The sequence below is a fragment of the Branchiostoma belcheri genome, unplaced genomic scaffold (assembly GCF_001625305.1).
Source record: "Branchiostoma belcheri isolate BF01 breed outbred unplaced genomic scaffold, Haploidv18h27 scaffold1, whole genome shotgun sequence".
In the NCBI taxonomy this organism is placed as follows: domain Eukaryota; kingdom Metazoa; phylum Chordata; class Leptocardii; order Amphioxiformes; family Branchiostomatidae; genus Branchiostoma; species Branchiostoma belcheri.
The window spans coordinates 2000287-2021546 of NW_017802379.1; the positions used below are offsets into that span (position 1 = coordinate 2000287).

General features: G+C 43.6%; 1 protein-coding gene and 1 long non-coding RNA gene across 2 annotated transcripts in view; both read left to right on the forward strand.

Annotated features, from left to right (window-relative positions):
* The first annotated feature begins 2707 nt into the window (after positions 1–2707).
* The window catches only part of LOC109467528 (WSC domain-containing protein 2-like), a 30333-nt gene continuing 11780 nt past the window's right edge, over positions 2708–21260 (forward strand). Inside the window, exons 1-2 of the mRNA XM_019765556.1 lie at positions 2708–3149; positions 11404–11524. Coding sequence (XP_019621115.1) covers positions 2708–3149; positions 11404–11524 — 563 coding nt within the window. The remainder of the gene's footprint in view (positions 3150–11403; positions 11525–21260) is intronic.
* Positions 13397–17653, forward strand: LOC109467540. Its single transcript, XR_002140086.1, has 4 exons — positions 13397–14652; positions 16442–16594; positions 16827–16891; positions 17482–17653. It is a non-coding gene; the product is annotated as an uncharacterized LOC109467540 (long non-coding RNA).

A 21260-nucleotide genomic window follows, 5' to 3' on the forward strand; every position in this document is an offset into this window, starting at 1 on the left:
CTTGGAATATTTCCCACTGACACAAGCATTAAGAATCCTGCTGCCTATAGTGACCAACTGTTCAGACAGTGATATTTCAAATGAAATTCTTTGAGTGGTCTACCACCAGGTTCGACTCAACTTGGTGTAAAGGAGTCCCAGTCTGTTGTACCCTTCGTACATCTAACAGGTGAATTGTTATACCGAGTGATAATTACAAAATAATGCGGCATACTTTCAAATGGCTTTTGACATGATCGTTTATCAACCGCTCGTTAATTGACACTTTTGAGTTACTTCTGCCAGCCAAGCTTGAAATTACATGCCTGTTTCTTCCCCACAGGGAAATCCGCACATCAGCGGTAAATTTCCTCAGTCCTTGACCCTTTTATTGTAGCCAATATATGTCAGCCATGCTTGTGTAAGTCTACTTTAACGAGGGTACTCATCTAGCCAATATCTGCAGAGTTTTATCTTCGTCTACAGCCTACGCTCTAGGTAGGGCTCATTTTAAGAGCCAAACTCCAAAAATATACTTACGGTCGTACATTTTATTAACGAAGGCACTCCTCCAGCCAATATCTGCATAGTTGTATCTTTGCCAAAGCTCTGCTTTCTATAGTCTAATCCAATGTGGGAAATTGAATGGAGCCGTTCCCTGTGCTTTTAAGTGAGTGAAGCAACAGACAACGTATACTGTCGTACATTTTAACAAGGGCACTCCACCAGCCAATATGTCTGTCAACTCTAGCTCTCTAGACAGACTGCGTCGGTGTGGTAACTTCAACAGACCCATTCTGTTTGCTTTCAAGTGAGTGAAACTGTCAACATTTACTGTCATACATTTTATCAAGGGCACTCCCCCAACCAACATTTTCGTAATCTACATATCTCCCTCCAGACAGACTACATCGGTGCGTAACTTCAACAGAGCCATTTTCTGTGCTTTAAAGTGATCGAAACTGTCAACGTTTACTGTCATACATTTTCACGAAAGCATTTTCCCAGCCGATATCTTTAATTTGTCAAAAGCATGCCCGTTTCTAGACAGAGTGCATCCGTGCGGTAAGGCGATGTTAATTTGATTATATGGATGACATACGATGGAAACTCCAAAACTGATGCAAGCGTACGAATAAAAAAAAAGTTTGGCAAAAAAAATTGCCTTCATTATGAAATGTAGGTGGTCATGAAGGTTGAACAAATGACTGAACACACAGAGTATTATTTTATTCCTTCACATCTGCTTCTTGTCCTTTGGAATGGATTTTGGCATTCTGCGACATGAGTATCGTTTTCCAATATTTTTTTCTCAATACAACATATATTTGTTCATTTTGCAGCTAATTTGTACAACTTACAGTATATGGTCGAAAATTTCTCTTTTTTTTTGGGAAACGGACGAAAATTCATGCGCGCGCGGATGTCATCCATATAATCAAATCAACATGGCCTAACTCGAGCAGAGCCGTTCACAGTGGATTAGTGCAGACCGTACACCTGCCATTACTCACCGGGGTGTCTCCCTGTCAGGGCGGCTTTACACGAGCGGATACGTCCCCGCCTGGAGTGTGTTTTGGCAGGAGTTGTAGAGATGTAACATAAATCCTCCCGATTACTCACCAAGGTTTGCTTATAGTGGGATTCAAAACTGTGTTTGTAGCTGTTTTGTAGGACAAGCTTGAGTCCGTGGCAGTATTTCATTGTAGAAAAAAATCAAAATGAAACAGTCTTTTTTTTTCCCAACATTTGCTTTCGTGTTGGAATTCATCGCAGAGATTTCTCATTTTCTTCCTAATTTCTAAGCTACACTCACGTCCTCATCACGTAATTATTTTCTCAAGGACAAAATTAGATTGAAAGGCGCCAATAAAATAACGTTTACTCCATGAGGAGAGATATCCATAAGCGCCTTACAGAATTCAGCTTAGAATTTTAAAAAATCGATCCACTGGCTACTTTATGTTATGAAGAATATAAAAAAAATCCCTGCATTCTCGTACTAAAGGCGTCCTCACTCAACTGTTGACGTATGTACATCATGTCCATCAAATTATAGCCATCCCTTCCTTCCTTCCTTTTTTCCTTCCCTCTCTCCCTCCTCCCCCTTCCTTCCTCCCTTCCTTCCTTCCTCCCTACTTCCTCTTTATATAAGAGGTGGAGAGAGGTCTGTAATTCGTGTTGACGTCGTCAAAGAATTAGCTTGCCGGAAAAAATCAATTGGCTGCCTAATGAGAAGAAAATCCCCGCCCTGCCTACCCTAATCCCCTCCCCTGTACTGTTAATACACCATCCCCGCCGACACCGGTGTGCGCCCGACCCCTCCCCCCGGGGACCGTCCCGCCAACCTTGATGAATGTGGTGTCAGCAAAGCTCCCGCGCGAGCCCGTGAGGTGGCCGACCCGGGCCTTGACACATCAGCCTTTCCACGCGTAATCTGCCGCCCAGATTTATTTAGGAGGCTCCGCTCGTACCCTGCTTTTCATGGTTAATAGATGAGCACGGGATGCGGCGTGTATATATAGAACCGGAGCTGCTTGTCCTTTATTACGCGTACTGCGAGGAGCTACGTGTAGCGGGAGAAGGATTGGGCTTGCCACACACGCGCGCGCGCACGGTGTGCAGAAAGGGAGAGTGTTCAGCCGAGATTTACCGATAACGACAAGCAGAAGGAACGCACGCGCTGGCTGGGTTCTCTTGTTCTTGACGGAGGCGCTGATACACGAGAATGGTCCTGCTGCTGACAGTCAAGATGCAGCGCGCTATGAGGAGGATTGGAACCCGTGTCCGCACACTTCTGCTCTTCGGGATCATCTTCATGGGGATTCTAGTGTTCCAGGTATTGTCGTGGAAGCCTGACTCGGACCTGTCCGCGCCGCTAGCGGTGCCCCGAAGAACTGGCGACGGCGAGGCGGGACCAGGACGCGCCTCGCACCGCCCGGCTCCTGGCGCCGTCCCGGGACGGCAAGGCAGCTCTCCCGGTGCAGCAGAAGATGAGGTCGTCTGGGGCGAAGAGCCTCGGGAAACGGGCAAGGTCTTCTCCGCGATAAGGAAATCTGAACAGGCTGAAAGTTTACCGCTTCAGACAAGCCCGCTGGCGGAAACAAGCGGGAAGTCCAACGCCACGGTCCTTCCTCTTGTCAACACTGTCTTCCTCCTGGGCATGAACGGTAAGATCTTCTTGTTTTCTTAAGTTAAGTGCCATTTTCTAAGATCGGCTCAGAACTGCTCGACTTGTTGGGGCAAAACGAGACAAATAACGACAAATTTTCCCCGAGCCGACCGAGCCCTGACCCTAACCCGGTCCGCTCGCTCCCAATGGGTAGCATATGTTCCGATGCAATACAGGTTTCACCGGTGGCAGCTTGATGGACGAGGGTTCCGCCGGGCGAGTCTGTGGCGTCCGACTGGAGGCACTCGTTCAATCCCCTCATCGGATCGCTCTTTCTTTTCTCTTGCAATTACTAGCATACATATATCTGTGCAAGATGTGGTTAGGAGGGCTTCTTGCGTGTACGAGTTGTACGTTTTACTTTTAAGTATGCGTTGAAGTTCTATTAGGAGTATCGCATTATGTTGTCGTAAAACGCGTCGAAGATTATTCTTTTTCTTCTTAAGTTTCCCCGTCATTACTGATAGAATCATACACAGCATGCATACAGCCATGTTATATTATGTATGTGTGATATATGCAAGTACGCCACAGTTGTATGTGTACCGTTTTCTGTGGTCTTAAAACCACACAGAAACTTTCCTTCCTTCCCCAACAACTACATACAGTCTAAATAGTACATACATAAAGTGTGGTCATAAAGTCATGAACTCATTCTTCTCCGAGTCTCTGGATTTTAGTGGATGTTTTTAGAAACGTCGTTTTCCTGTGGTCATAGAAACGTATCGACATCGCTCGTGTCCAGCCGACCGACAACGGCAGAAAAATTGGATAAACGCGAAGACCGATAATATATATTGATGTCTGGGTGTTCGTTCCTCCCAGGTAATTGCACGATCAATGGTGACGCATGGGGGAACCGACAAGACCGGCCATTTTTTCTGTGACGTCTTTTGAGAACTTTTTGACCATTTATGTTGTAAATTGCTATCATTCTGGCTGCAGCCTGCGCTTGAAAAGTTTTCAGCTGTTGGAAATTTAAAGGTCTGACATTTGAGGAAAGCACAGAAAAGTTATCTGAGAGGACATTGAACCCTAATGTACTACACTATCTATAAAAAATCTACCCAAGGCGAAAATCATTGGAGAACATTACTACTACTTAAAAGGTCGAACAACTCAGGGGCATGCTTTTAAGACGGTACCATCTTAGAATCTCCAAGGGGGTATTTTCTGAGGTGTGATAAAGTCAATTTTCTTGGCTTTATTACATGTATACATGATTTTACCACAATAAAGTATTCAAAGGATAATTAATTTTTCAAACTTCACGGGTGGAATACCATTTTGTGGTGGTGGTGGACGATGAAAACGTCATCGATGAGGCTATATAAGCAGAACCGCTACCCCTCCTTGTTGGTAAAATGGACTATTCCAGAGTGATATACAAGTCCACATTATAGCCAGAGACAGATCGGTATGGTGGTCGCCTGGGGAGCTTTCCCGGGAAATTAGACAAGAAAGGCTAAATGTCATCAAACGTTTGGTTCCATTTCCATTTGATGAGCTGCACATTTCATTAAATCAGACCGCGCGTCGACCCGTGGCTTATCGGGAAAAAGGAACTACTGTAATACGCCCCATCTTTCAAGATTTACACTCCCTGACTTTGTTTTCAGATTCCTTTCAAGGGCCATTGGACACGAAATATTGGGGGAAATTGCACTTTTGTGCAGCCGAAATTAGAGGTCATTTTTGACTGTGGTTGCACCGGTGCACCTGGACATTTGTGTAGGGTTACATGTGCGAAGGTAATATATTATACACTTGTATATATCATTGTTATTTTAGTGTCACGGAATGATAAATTTTTGTTGTATCACTTTAAGATTTTAGCAAAAAAATTCAAGACCAAGTTCTGAAGCTTTCATGTTTGGCACCAAATGTTTTTTTTTTCTGTGTACCGAAATTTAGACCTCAGGTGAAGCAGTGCACCTGTTCCCCAAAATGAACGTCCAGCCCTTCCTTCTGCGTGCTGAGGTCACGACACGCCGACAGACTGCGCTGTTGCATAGATACATTCGATTTTATGGTCTTTGATTTAGTAAACATAGCGGCGAGCGTTTGTTACTGCGGATCCATATCAACTTTGACTGCAAGTGCGTCAATATCATCTGCTAGGTTTTCCGCAAGAACGGTGGGGGAAATATTTGATTTCTGTCCATGAGACACGGTGCTCTGCCCAACGATCTGTACTATATTGCCGGCGATAAAAATGCGGCGTTACGGGACCACTGTTCGCAGAATGGCGGCGCTTATCCCGAGGAAAGGGCCCATAAGAAGCCGTAAAAGCAGACTGAGAGCTCTCCTGTCGTCGGTAGTAAACATCACGTCTGGTCACGGTTCATGGCTCTACGGGTCGGACGTTTCCAGACGTGACCTTCAAGCATGACCTTCAGTCTTCGGGAGCGGCAAACCGTTCTCTCCCAACAGACCAACTCCCCTGGAATGCTATCTCTCTTATTTGGCCGAATTTTTATCTTTCCAGCCACCCCCTGAAGCCTGGTAGAGGCTAATATGTAATGGTGGGACGTCCTTTCGCAGTTTCGGATGGGACGAAAAGCCGGACCTCCTGTGTTTGAGGAGAGTCACACTTATCGAAAAGAGTAGGGGGCGTCGAGGTGTGACTGGTGCAAATAAAGCGTTGCAGTTATATGGCTGCATCTGGGGTCGTACTGAAACACATACATGTACAACTTCGTTGGGAATTTTGTACATTGTCCTTAGAAACACAACCTTTTTGTAAAAACTTTAGTAGTTTTTGTAGCCACGAACTGTTTTCTATCGACCTGTGTGGTGACTTGCATAATACGAACGCCAGAAATAGACGTAAGGATTGGCGTACGCGCCTACGTTCGAGCCGATATCCACCCTTCCGTGCGTCCCGTCCCACAAAGATTGTTCCTATCCTAAGAACGCACCGTTGCACACCGTTCCTATCTGCCATCTGAAGTAAGTTTGTAGTTCCACTTCAAAGCTCCCTGACATCGCCATCAAAAGAAGAAGGGATCAAATGCATCCTTCCGTTGGAGAGACTTTCTACAGATCTAATACCAGAGTATTACAGGGAAGATGAAAAGACCTGCAAGTAAAGTTTTCTCCCAGAGTTTGCCTCGAGCTAGGGCGCCGATGCCACGAATACTTGAAATAAGCAGATTTACGTTCAATTATCGTGAGTTCTGTCAAGGTAAAAGTATGGGAGATATGGAGCTACATTTTGTTATGATATTTCATACAGATCAAATAATACGGGGATGGTTTGGGCTGAATTTTGCGTACATGGACAATTGGACATGAATTGCCTATCAAGATTGTTGGAATGTTAGAAAACAAGATATAGCCAAAATGTTCAGCTCACGGGAATTTCGGGCTTTACGGCGTTCTGCTTACCCCCTCCACAGCCCACAGCTTTAGAAGCCTCGGTAGGCTCCAAGTACATGTGTGTGTGGGGAGACGCCGATCCGCAATCAAAACGTAAATGTGATTTCCTCGAGTAGTTGAACCGGAGTGCCCCCCTCTGCGCCGCATTCATCATCGCGAACGATCCAGCCAAACACCGGGCTCCTCAACACGTGAGCCGAATGAGAAGTCCTCACTATCTCCACCAGACTTGTCTTAAGGGCTGGCAACTGTAGACGGTTGGTTTCAAAGTACAGCGTGCAATTTACCAGGGGAGTTTACCGTTAATTGGTCGTTCTCCGACTGGCTAACTTCTTTAGTAAATAGGTAACCCTGGTTGGTCGATTTTTGCTATCTTTCTGTCCAAGAAAGGTGGAGCATTCAAAGTTTAAAAGAGATACTAACATGAGCTTTTTCCCAAAGAAAAGACCAGTAATTCTCAATGCATGCGTTGCGCTCTCTATTCAAATTTGGGGCTTTTTAGGGTCAACATGCATTGGAACTTATCCCTCCTAGATTTAACTTAGAATTTGTTTTCAGCTTCGAAGTTACAATGGTGAATCCGTGGGTATTTCAAAGTACTGTACGTGCTGTACATGGTCAGAATGTATCCTGAGGATAAGACGATATGTTGAAGTATACGTGATGGGACTTTGTCAAAATGAAATGAGACATGAAAAGGTAAGAGACTAAGACAGTGTCTGTAATCTGAAGGCGGCAAGTCAGCATGTCTCAGCTGGTCCTGTTAGATAGTATTCTGTCTTCCTGTTACTAAGTGTTAGTTAGCGTCACCTCCTCCACTTTGTCTCCGTGCATCGTATTCCAATCACAAGCCAACTTGCAAGGGTCACACAATCCAGTTTCGTTCGCTCAATGCAACAGTCGTTCGGCGGAAAGGGAGCTTTAAATCATCTAACGCACATGTTCTGATGTATGAAGGTCAGTGTAGGGCGATGTACTGTCACAGGAAAAGTAGGTCGTGTTTATTGAGGCAGAAGACACGGCGGCACGGTACGGGGAATGTGTCATGATTTAGTGATTGGCAATTACATTTTGGTGGATCACGAGGTCCGGGTTCAAATCCCGGTTCGATTGTCGGCGATCTGATTTGCATACAACTGAGAGATTTTGCTCCGCCGGTTCGAATAAAGATTTCGAATCAAGATTTCGAATCAAGATTTCGAATCAAGATTTCGAATAAAGATTTCGAATAAAGATTTCGAATCAAGATTTCGAATCAAGATTTCGAATCAAGATTTTGAATCAAGATCTCGAATCAAGATCTCGAATCAAGATTTCGAATCAAGTATTCTGTCTTCTTTAACGCGTCTGTTGGTGCATTTTGTTGTTGACATAACTAGTTTTGTTACCGCTGACAGTGTGGCGCCGGCCTCGTGTTTAGAGGATCTACAAAAGTTTTGTGAAAACACGCGTTAACCTCACCGCACACAACGATAAGAGCGCGCGTGCGACGGATCAAACCTATCAGTTTCCCAGCCGGCCTGTATTGCGGTACGTACGTAAGACTGTGTGTGTAAAGCTGGAGTGTTCTGTAGTTAGGCGCTTTGTCGGTAACGCGATAGAGACACAGACACAGATGCGGAGAGGAGATAATAATTCGGGCACAGTTGCTGCATGCAAGATTTGCTGGTGTTTTAAATTTCTCTCGCACAATTTTCTACCGTAGAAATACCGCAGTATAACTCGTGCATGTATTTGCTATTAGCACGCAGCTAGAAACATTTCATTTCTTGATCAATAAGACTGATTTTGCAACTCATTTCAAGAGCGGTACTTGACATAACCTATTGGTGAAATTAGTGAAGGAAACACTACAAGTGCACCGATCTTTCCTTTCCCCACATTTAGCGATCCGAGTCAATTTTACTCAGTCAATTCCAGACCACTTCCTTCTCCTTCAGAGAAGAGCGAAGGAATCAAGTACCGCAAACAAGAGCCGTGAAACGATGTGCACATTTATTTCAAGACAATCAGTCAATCCCGAAGCACTTCGGAAGAGCTAAGAGAATTTAGGACTAGCAACAATGAATGTAAAATTATTCCTATAACGAAATCATCCAATCGCAAATCTCTTCAAGAGAGCTAACAGAATTTAGTACCATCACCAATGGGACTGGGTAATGACGCATGTATTTTATAACAAGATCATCCAATCCGAAGCCACTTCAGAAGAGGTAAGAGAATTTAGTACCATCAATAAAAATTGGAAAATGATTTATTCATTTATTACCCTTCCTATTCCTCCGGGAGCGAGGAAACACCGATCGAAATCTTTCTGATATCCTATTCATGCTGCATTCACTCCTCTGATCTAATATGGATTTTCTACTACGACACAGAAGACTAGTAGGCAACATCGCCGACCAATTCCCAACCACTGCTGACCTTGCTCACGACTAACTCCCAACCTGGTCTGGAGAAGGCCGGCCAATGGAGGTCATGGTTGGCTAAGTGTGACATTCACACATTGATCCCACTGATCCAACCATGCGGGTTCCCGCAAAGACTCAGCCAAAGTCAATAATCCGCTTCAGATCAGATCGATGACAGGGATCATTCCGTCCGGCAGAAACAAACACTGACTTACCGGCGTGACTGCAATGATCCTGGGCTTTAACGGGGGTTGGATGATTCGACCCGTGTGTTTTGGCTTCACACATGAACGACCAAGACCTCCCGACCTTCTCCAGACCATGGTTGGGTGTGACTTGTGAGTAAGGTCATCTGTAGTAGGAAGTAGCGTCTACCAGGCTTCAATAGGCAGCTGGCCATGGAAAGAGTAGAAATCGGCCAAATAGAGAGATAGCATGCCGGGGGAGTTGGTCTGCTGGAGAGAACAGTTTGCCGAACCGTGTGGCCGAAGCCTGTAGAGGCTAATTGCAAGTTAGTCAGCAAGGCTGCCAACTATAAAAAAATGCCTTTGTCATCCGACCATACATTCTAAAATCAAACTCGGGAATAATGCCATATTCTGCTTGGATGCGATCAGAGTAGCAAACTAGAGCTAGAAAATAATGGATTCCAGGCTTCTCCCAGCCCAGTCACCCAATGCTGACATTGGTTGGAGACTGGTCAGGAGTGGTTGGGAGTAAGTCGTGAACAAGGTGGTTGGGAATGGGTTGGCAAGGTTGCTAAGTCGCCTGTGCTATCCGATTATACATTCTAAAATCAACTTCTGTAATGTCATGTTCTGCTTGGATGGGATCAGAGTTGCCAAGTGGCCAACTGGACTTAGGAAATAATGGATTCCAGGCTTCTCCCAGCCCAGTGCTGACCTTGGTCGGAGAGAGTAAGCGGTCGGGAGTAATTAAAAGGTCCCGAATGTGTGACAGGGGCTTAAGCGGCGTGATTGCGATCATCCCCGGGCTTTAAACGGTGTTTAGCGGATTCGCCCCGCGTGTTGTAGTTTACCTTCACGTGGGATGAAAACAACCCGGGGCTTGTCAGTGAAATTAAACCAGACGAGCCTGGGCTAGGCCCTGTCTGGTTTTGTTGAGCGCGGAACCAGCTGAGAAAAGACAACTGCAGTGATAATGACGTCTGATGAAACAAACAGGCTTAGTTTCTGGGCCAGTGTGTCTGTTGTTTGAATCTCAGGCGCCTTTCTCGGATGTGTTGTGACAACTTGTGAGCCATGTTTTGCTCGCTACAGTTATTAGGGGTTCCTGGTGTTGATTGGAGAAGTTAAGTCGTCGGCGCCACAATTAGATCACATTAAAGAAACATCCACACTTACAGACAGGCTTTCATGTGTGCAAACCCAACTAAACACCTAAGATTAAACGTAAATTGAGCAGAACAAAATGAACTCAACTGAAATAAACTTATTAAGGAAGTTTAATAGAGATATTATATGGCATTAAAATGCTTTCCAATTCTAATTTTATCACAATTTGCTGTAAATTTTATCGAATGGCGTCGCTCTTACTTATCGGACATTTGTAAAACAGGCGAGAAGACTCTAAAAGTTCATAAACCAGCGGGTTATATCTGATACATTCTCAAAATAGGGATCTTTACAACCGCGCATTCTTCATCCAGATACCTAAAATCGACCATCTTCAATGTCTCGGCGCTGATATCACCTGACGAATCATTTTTATTGAGGAAGAGCAGAGACCGGAGATTACGCACAAAGCTTTCTGACAAGTAAGCCGCTTCGCCGAGCCCGCGCACATGACAGAGTGACTAATAGACAATTTCTCGCAAACGGATTTTCGATGATATCTTGTAATCTCCGATCCATCTTGTGATTTCTTAACAATGCTTATGGCTCGAAGAAAGGAGCTTGAAGTCCTTTAAGCATGTACGAATTTTCCGCAAGAAATTCATCCGACAATTCGTGTGCGAGAGGACATCGATGCTCATCAATCTAGATCTTGGCAGTAGCGGAGTGCTGTAGGGATATGGACACCAACATATGGGAGACGCAGCAAATAGAACTCTTAGGAGACAGAAAGGGGGGGGGGGTGGAATACAAAGACATGCATCAGAACTCAGACGTTTAAGGCTGATAAAAGAAGCAATAACTACACGTGTAGAAGTTGTAGTTTTCATGGTGTGTTACGCCGAAGGCTATACAGATACAGATACAGATCATGGAATGAAATAAAACGTTTTGGAATGCAACAGTGGTACGCAGGAGTAGAACGCATTACCTCTGGTGCGTGAAACTGGTGTCGTGACAACGACTTTCCCAACAAAAATAAATCATACGGGTTTGTATGTCATGGTATCTTTTTTTCAGTCGTTTGTAGAGACATTTGACCTAAATGTTAATTCTATTTTTCCAAGTTCAAAGTGACTGGAGTTCTGTGCTGCTTCCCCTGCAGTGTCGTACATGGGCTGTTATGAGGACAACGTGCTGCCCAACCGGAGGGCTCTACAGGACGACTTCTTCGCGGACTACCGCAGGATGACGATTGAGAAGTGTCTGGCACACTGTCGGAGGAAGTAAGTGGTTAATGAAAGTTTATTGCAACTTCATGCCCGAGGGCTAATTGTAAGAACATGATAAACAAGTATGATGTTTTTAAAAAAACACAGGCGACGATTTTGTGTTTAACTGTTCCGTTCTTTATAAATCGTTTTTTTTTCAAATACGTACACATATAATTCAGAAAGAATCCAGAATTTCTGTACAGTACGAGGAAAGCCGTCAGGGGTCCAAAATCAGTTAGACCCAGGTAAATTTATGTTGTGTTTCTAGCCCTTGAAAAATTAGAATCGCTAGATAGGGATTCACCTTTTTTATGTCTTTTGTTTTTTTTCATAGATCTTTATAATTAGTGATCCAACTAATACAGTTAATATAACAATGAAATGTATAAGTACACTGGTATCTTTAACACCACCCTAATTTCGCCCCTAGAGATATAATAGTGAAACGCCGTCTTGGGATTACCGTAAATTCCCGAAAGTACGCACCCCTTGTGCTTCTGTGCATGTAGCATGTATGTCTTAAAAACAGTTAGTTCTAGAAAATATCGTTTAAAAATAAATTTAGGCCGTGTACTATATACGTGATTGCATGATAACTGGATACAGTATTGTAGCGGGAAGCGTTTCGTGTTGGGGCTAGTTTTCATCGCTGGCTGCAGCCGATTTGCAAGACGTCACCACCGCATGGAAGGGTAAGGCAAGTGCGGCGAAACGTACAGCTTTGGATCACGGAGAGTGTTGGTGATCAAGCAAGCAATGGTCAATAAAGATTTGTGAATATTTCAATAATGGTTTTATCGGTAACAAGGGTTATAATGTTGATGCACAAGTACGTAGCTTTGTTGTTCTTTACTTCTATACGAAATGCGCCGAACACTTTAATAGGGCCCGCCCGGTCGAACCATAGAGAGCAACAATCATCGAGGCAGAGGTCTGGGCGGAGTTAATGAATGAATGAATGAATAAAGACCTTTATTGTACACACATACCCATTGGGTTAAGTAAGGGTCACAAAAAGGGTGGAATATAGATAACAAATATGTTAATGCTACTGTGGGTGTAGAAGTGCTACCGGATAATCAAAGGAATTATATACACTTCAAATATGTATTAATTTGTACTCCGTAAAACCAAGGACATTATACACACATAATGTCCTTGGTAAAACTGAGTGTGTTCAGAGGAAAGAAATACTTCCTTCTCGGGGCCAAGGTTCTGGAAAGCTGTCCTAAACGATGCCACGACCCTCTCTTCGTTCTTCAGCTGTATGTGCACTTTGCAGGGGAAAAAGATCGGCGTGCACAAGACAACGGGCGCAGCATGATTCAAAGTTTATTTTATTTACGCCCTAATTCACGCCGATCAAAAGAAACTGCGACAATTCGGTACGTGCAGGCACGTGCACGTGACGACACAGGCTGGCTTCCCGCTCTAGCTGTGGGTTCCCACGATGTGTTGCCAAGGGCAGCGGCACGTACACAGACCTACCGGCGGATCCCACCCACCGGCCGACGGTAAGATTGTCAAAGACTACATTTTTAACTCCGCACCTATCATTGTTGTGTGCCGAACAGTCGAGTACATCTAACTTGCATTTTCACGTCGTACTGACTGGTATAGCCCGCTACAAAGTAATTTCCTGTTGCATTAAACAAGATTTAAAAAGATTTGTGATACGAAATGAAATATTGATAACAATTTATGTTAACTGAACCTTTGTAATGGCATGGAGATAATCTTTGTTGAAGATTTCTGAGTTCAACGCAAGCCGGAAGTGCAATAGAAGTAGAGCTGACCATCAGTCGAGGTACAGCTATTATGTTATCACCTGTTACGTTACGACGATCAAGAACGTTCACGGCTTGTGGACCATTTCCAATATTACCACTCATAAACCCTCTTATAATTTCATATGTACTTACGTGGGGTTTAATATTATTTAAATTTTAGGCCGGAGTTCCACGAGATCGGCGCCGGCTGGCTGGGGAACGATCCCGTCGGCATGATGGAGCGACGGGCGTCGTCAAAACGATACAAAAATGTTTACAAGCACAACGCAAGGACAGACAGATTTCTACACCAGCGCTCTTTGTGCGATCCCCCAACCCACAGACTCTGGGAAACTCAAATTACTCTCATGATAGACAAGGTGCTCCAAGCGAGTATGCAAACATTGGGTCAAAATATAGCCAAACATTGGGTTGACTTTATTTGGAAAACACTCGGTTCCGACACCCTTCTGAACAGCCAAATCGTGGGAAGCGATTTCTACCGAAAATGACCGAAGTAAAACATGACGTAATGCTTGCAACAGCATGCGGTTGCTGATTGGTCAAATGTTTGTCAGAGTATTATGGGTTGCCGGTTGCTTGCAGGACCCGGAAGTTCCCAAGGATAGGGACTCAGAACTTTTTTTCCAATCGTCCCGAAACGTAACCAAATCTACTTTCATTTCGACATCGGGACAGTGGTAACGAACACCTAATTTCTTATTTCCTGCGAAACACCTTCGCTCTCACTGCGCTCAGACAGGCAAAGATGCTTATCTAACGTATACTAAGTAGCCTCCTTGGACAGGCGAAAAAGTAGGTCAATGGCTTGAACTTTTCACCCTTTTCACCCGATCTGTTTGCTGTGTCAGGGAACAGTTTTCTCATCTCAATATTACAATTAAAATAGTTAATGACATTATGTATTCACCAATGATGGTCCCAGACTATAGAACGCCCCTTAGCAACAATGTCAAAATGTTGATAGATGTAAGTTCCGACTTTAAAACGACCCAACTGGCGGCTGGAGTTTCAGTACGGGGCTGCGGAACACCAGTTGCTACAACCCTCCGCGGCCCCACAGCTTTTGGTTCCCGCAGGAGCGCGCCGGGCACTTCCCACCGGCCGGAGCGCCGGGCACGATCTCCACTGGCCGGCGGCGCAGCACCGAGGAATTTACCGGGGAGCTCCGCTGGTATGGTCACCAGACTAGACAGGGGAAGCCCGCCGCGGCAGCCGGCTTGGTCAGCGTGGATTTGTACTTGGAACAAAATAGGCAAGGTCTAAACTTTTCTAAAATCTAAAGCCTGGATACCGATACCCCCAGCCGTAGAGGTATAGAGGAACCTACGAAGGACAGGTTGAAGAAAGGTATGTTAACATTACTTTTAATGTTACTTCCTAATGTTGTAATGTGCCATAATCGTATCAGTCTAAATTTTGCAATCACAGCCGTGTTTTTGCAGTACCACATGTCTGTTAGTTATTGTACTGTACACTGAGGATCTTTTTGGATCGTAATATCCTCAAACTGGGCGGGCTGAGCACTCATCACTGTATACGTAGAGAAATTATCGGGAAGTTTGCCATTGTCTGGCTACCAGGCTACTAGTATTTTGGCCGACAATCGCCCGTTTGTTTGTATTTCATGACAGTTCCTTCACCCAGTCGCTATTTTCTTGTGTACGAGACTAGTATGTACTTTGTGTTCTGTATATGTATGTGTAGTAAACTTTCCTCCATTTCTGCTCGAAATTCTTTGTATCTTTCAAGCAGACTTTTTCGAGATTTCTACAATTTTTTCTATGTTATTCTGGTGTTCTTGGATCTCGCTGTGTTGTCGTCCCCCGGGTATTTCCTTATTGTGGATCTGAATGGGTCATCACTATATGTGTGACGCTATTTACGTACAGTTTCCGACAAAGATTCAGACCTATAATGCCAAAGAAGAACAGTTCTACTAACCTTGGAAAAACTGAGCCTCAGAGTAGAGAACTAGAATAAATTTTTCGCCTTCGATGAGGCGCGCCTGTTATAACTCGCAGTGGTTTGGGGAAATTTTGGTGAGTTCGCTTTTACGATAAGAATTACAAATTATTGTTTACGGATTCGATGCCCGCGCAGAATATCGATCATAGTCAGCGTAACTTGAACGTTTTATTTGTGTGATGTTCGCAAAGTACTTGGTTGTGTCTTCAAAGTTCCGGTGTCAGAATTTGGGTGTTGTTATATCGATACATCATTGTTGATCACTGAGTTAGAGAAAGTTTAAAGTTGCTTGTTGGCTGGTTACAACACGCGTGGAGAGAAGCTGGAATTTTAGTTTACGCATTGAAAATGTGTGCCACATGGTTACCGCATTCTCCCACGGCAGAGCTATCCCGCGGCAAATACGCCTTGGGATTACTGGTAAGGGAGCACCCCTGGCGTGGGAGGATGGGTTACCGCCACATGACGTCAAGTTCCATCGGGATCAAGTTTGTCGGCCCTACTTGATATTCTCCCCTTTCCGACAAAACCTTTCTGTTCAGATTAGTGGCTTAGGGATATTTTGCAGGCCCAACCATACTCTGCTGAAATGCCAGATCTTTCCAGCTGGCCTTTCTAATCATTGTCGTCCTGTAACTGACCCGGTAAAATACCCCTGCATGAAATACCTCTGGGCGGGCGGGCAGTGCTGATAGCACCACCGTGAGATACCGGAAGCATGCGATGGTCTGGCTGCCAGGCTATGTTAAAGTAATTTAGCATTCTTGGAGTTTATATTCGTCTGTTAGTATAATACCTGATGAATTTATTTTTGGAAATTTGTACTGTGAAGATTCTAACACCCGTTTTCCTGACTTCATTCATCTTGTTCTATGTGTGGTTTGTTCCGTCCATTTTGCTTACAGAATTTGGTCAGTATATCATTACAGATCCGACTGGTCTTTATCAGGTATCGGCGATCAGTGTTTTAGCAAGGAGGTATTTAACCTCCTTGGTTTTAGTGAATTTTTTTTAATAGCTGCTCGTTTTTAGCGGCTGGTTTTTTGGTTTATGTAAAGTTTGAGCCACCTGACGCCATGTTCCGCCGGGGTTTTCCGGCCTTACCCCAATTCTCTCCGTCAAGGCTCTTCTGTCCAGTAACCCCGGGCGTTGGATTTTCTTGTCTTTCCAGTAAACCTCAGACATGCAGCGAGGGATACCCTACTGTTCTACACTGGACACCGGTGCCGGCATATATGCCCTGTCTGCGCTAAACTGCCCGCACCTGCCAACGACGCAGGGTTCCGAACAGTGGAGACCATCTCAGTGCACGGAGAAGGTTTCAGTACGTTGTATACTCATCTCTAGGTCAACGTCATTTTTTTTTACTATTCACACAATTACAACTTGATATTGATCCGCGTATTCTTTGCATTACATGTTGCTGACATCCCACCATAATATTGTCCAAGTTTCACATCCGTGGTCACGCTGAACGCTGTCGAACTATGCTGAATAACACAACCCTGGAATGCAACAAACTTCGCTAATAACCTGTTCTACGCTGTTTCTTTCAGCTCTACATGGCGACAAACACAACAGTTACTCAAGAATACAATTAAGAAGTGGAACAAAATACCAGGTGAGTGCCTGACCATCCTTATTTCATGCAGTATTGTACATATAATAATCACGATGGTTAGGCAATGTTCGCATATCTATAGTACTTCTTTCATGAAAAGCTGTGTGTTTTGAAACACGGTACCATGTTTACTATGATGTCATTGCTGGGAAAACAATGTAGCCTGGGTGCCAGGCCCCTGTGCCACCATAGTCAATAAAGTCAGGGAAATCTCACGCCTGGAACACAGAATTTGCAGCCGCGCGGGGTCTAATTTATACGTCTAGATAAACTGAAGAAGGAAGCCAGCTCCGAAACTGTGGCGTGTTGGGCAGTATAGAGGCCCGATCGAGAGTCTCAGAAAAAAGCACTTTCTTTATTCCAAGCAAGGAGTTAAGCTCCTTGTTCTAAGTGCTAGGGTCTGGCACACAGGCTATTGCCAGAAAATGTGTTATAGATGTGTCTGCTTCATTGCATTCTGTAAAATTAATCGACTCACATGCTTTGCATATTTACATTTATGACCCCAAATCTTGTTAATTTAAGTTAATCAAAGCTGGCCAAAGTTGGCATAGATTCATTTATGCTCTTTTCTCTCTTTATACCCACAGGTAAACTTCGCCATGTCCACCCTGAGATGCAGACTACAACAGGAATTCACTGGCTAGCATGAAACCTAGTCGTGGAAGGCTTGGGGTGTGCATTCATGTTTTGCAGCCAAGAAAATTGAAAAACAAGCATGGAATGCAACAGCATCATGGAAGCAAAGAAAATAAAAACTAAAAAAGCAAGACTGACACAAACACACATGATAGAAAACACACAAGTGAATAAAATTTCTTACACAAAACATCACTGTTACACTACATGTGTCACACAGTAAAGTTATAAAAAAACGACCAGCATCATATAGTTGAAACTAAAAACATATTTGAAGTATTATAAGCTTGAATATGCTGCTCCTGAGCAAGAAATTTGTTCTCTCTTGATAGAAGAAAACATATTTGAAATATCAATAAAGACAATCATTAACATTCTGTGTGCAAAAAGCCACAGTATGCCTGAAAAGGTGCCATTTGCATGCATGGTAACATAGGCCTTTCCTGCTTTTTCCGATGACCACAAGGCCGGAGGCTACCTCAAAACCAATTCCCTAGGGAATGCATTCGTGCAATTTTTGAAATTCTTTCAAAGCGATCGCAGTACTTACACAAATGCCTCCGCCCCTGAGGCGTCGCCAAAAATAAACAGTACAAATGATAATAAGTAATGCTAATGCTACTTTATTTTTATTTGGATATACAATGGAAGCCATTTGTATAACTGTTAATATACTTATAAATGTAGTCATAGATAGGGTATAAGAGACGTGTGTGTTGTATTCAAAACCGTGCTTTGTATAGAACAATGCTCAAGCACAGTTCTGGATGGTCCAGGCCTATCCAGAACTGAGAGTGGTCAAATATATGTTCTTGGAGACGGAATTTATCTAGAACTGTGCCTGATCCTAACCCTATAGAACCAATTCAGACATAGATTCTAGATAGACACAGTTCTGTATCTGGGTACGATAGCGTACCACAAAACGTCAGTGTTCTAATCGCGTTTTTCGCCCCGTTGAGAGATTGAAACCGAGCTGACAATATCTGCTATCATTTATTACTTGTCAAATACTTTTATTAGCGGGTTTTGTTCACCACCGTTATGGCAAAAATCAATATTATCCAGTCAACATTGTAATTTATCTTTGTAGTGTTATTATTTCTTTATTGTATTGTAAATGTTTTTCTTTATACCAAGTAATCCAGGCGTTTTAGGCGTTTTACACAAAACGCTGTAATAACATAGCTTGATTTGAAGCTCATCAGCGCTGGTAGAAGTCTTTATGAAGTAGAATTGAATGTGATTTCCGACACAAAAATAGCTTGTTTCTTTCATATTGGAAGTTACAGTCTTGTAACTGTAAAGCGATGTCAATGATTATGGATCGTTTCCAGTTGAAAATTGAGAAATATTTATTCTATATAAAATATATCGTTTGGAATTGAAAGATAAGTTGTACAAAATGAAACTAGACGTTGCCCATGGCCCCAAGCCCTCTTTCTACCACAGCGTTCAATAAGAGAATATATAACGCTTGTTCCCGGCCCATTACACTTGATAACTCGTCCTCTGCCATTTGCAAATATTGCATTTCCGTCGGTAAATAACGCTGAGGACGTGCGCATTAGAGGCACCACGCGTTTATTGGAGCTCAATGGGTACATTTAACGCTCTGATTCTAATAGCATTCTGCCGTTGTGTGCACAGCGTGGGAGCGAATTCATTATTATTGCTGACGTTCCCTCAGAAATGCGGACTCTCTTAAGAGTGTTGAGTGTTGTATTTGTGGCAAATGGAAATGTATCTACTAGTGTATGTAGTTTGATTTCCACAAGAAAGACAATCTTGTTCTAATCATTACGTGGAGGTTAGATGATGTTCACTACACAGTATAGCAGCAGGGATTGTGCGTACAGAGTATATACTTAACTACGCGCTATATATGCTATACAAATGCAATCTGGCAATTTCGACAAGCACAATGTACAGCAAACTACATTTTTTTATTAATGCCTCGTCATACAGGACTGCATTTCTACTACGTTGCCTACAAGTGAGCCGAAGGCCAGATCCTCGACCTGGCGGCTGAACGGTTGCTAATCTCTAAACCAATCTCAGGCCTGCGTTTTCATTTCGTCATCATGTGACGTCATCTACTCCAAATTAGGCTCTTTCTGTCGTTAGGAAACCACCCTGGTCCATCTAGAGATAGAGAGAAAGGAGTTCTTACAGTTTCTACCGTTACCGTGCCCATCTGTTAGGTTGCCTACAGACAAACCCTATCATCATTTGTCTTCCCAGGCCTGTCTTTGTGTTTGTGGTAAGGCTGTGATGAAAGTGGCCCGGAGATATTTGTGAATCGATCGGCTACCAGCTGCTCTGACAGATCTGGGCCTCTTTGTGTGGTCAGCCTTAAATAAATCACACACACACGGCTAGGATTAGACGTTTCCACGCGTTCAGCCATAAAACTTATCTCAGTAGACTGTGTAAAATGTGCAGTTTCTATCTCATAGCCACATACCGATATTGATAAGGATAAGAAAATAGCATCGCAGTGAGCCGCTTTATGGGTCACAATTGAAGTAAGGTACAGGCACTTATGAGCTCCGCTTCAAGAGTAGCTTAGATTGAAAGCTAATCCTTCAAATGCTGCCTAGATCCTAGAGAAGTATAAATAGGGCGGATTCATTCTTCAAGCCGAACGACATCTATGACATCGCAGTCGTCCCTCAGTAAGACATCTGGGCCACATATAGTTCCCGTGTAGAACTTTTATTCAGCCTGTCACGACGGCTTTCTACTGAGGGACGACTGCGATGTGATAGATGTTGGTTAGCCTGAGGAATGAATCCACCCTACTCTACATTTCGCTATAGTTTGGACAGCGTTTGAAGGATTTGCTTTCTACTCATGCTGCTGTAGCAGCGCAACTTCTACGAGTTTGTACGTCGCATCAATTGGGACCCATAAATCTTCTGGCTGCGATGCCATTGCCTTGTCAATGAATGAGTCTGTGGCTACATGTAGAGGATATGAACTGTATATTTTACAGTCTACTAAGATAAATTGTAAGATATTAACAATGAAATATTGGCTAATATCCCACAAAACGCTTTGTATCGACTTATGATATTTCTGGATGGCAGAATACGCGTTGCACTGTTTTCAGATTATAGGATATCTTCCTAGATCTTACAAAGACTAAAGAAACAGAACACCCAGGTCATTTATCTTGTTGTAGTTACTCACAATCTACATCTGCTGCACTCCAAACGCTTTGGTGTAAGTTTACTGCCCAGATATAGATAACATCATGTCTACTACGATCAGGGACGTCGTTTGTAAGACATTTCACGGTCGCTTCATTCTAACAAGCTGATGAACAAGACGACGCAACGTTGACGTTTTATGATTGAAGACGTCGTCTCGTCTTTGCAATATCTTCCCAGATCTCAGCAAGACGGATGAGAAACCGAAGCCATGAAACTGCAGAGCCATCCATCTTGTGGCACTTATACTATCTGCCTTTTCTGCTTTGTAAGTTTTATTGTAGGGATAACACAGAGGATATGAGAAACATCTGCGAACGTCCGGAACGTCGTATCTTGGACGACTGCCTAGGCCGGCGATCGAAGTGGAACGGCGCCCAAATATCTAAAAGATCGCTCAACAAATTTCACAGATAAAAAAAAAGAGAGAAATTTGCTTTCGTGATTTGTGTTACGTCTGCGCCATATAACAATTTGATTATGATGCAACTTAAGATGTGAAAGTATAATTTAAG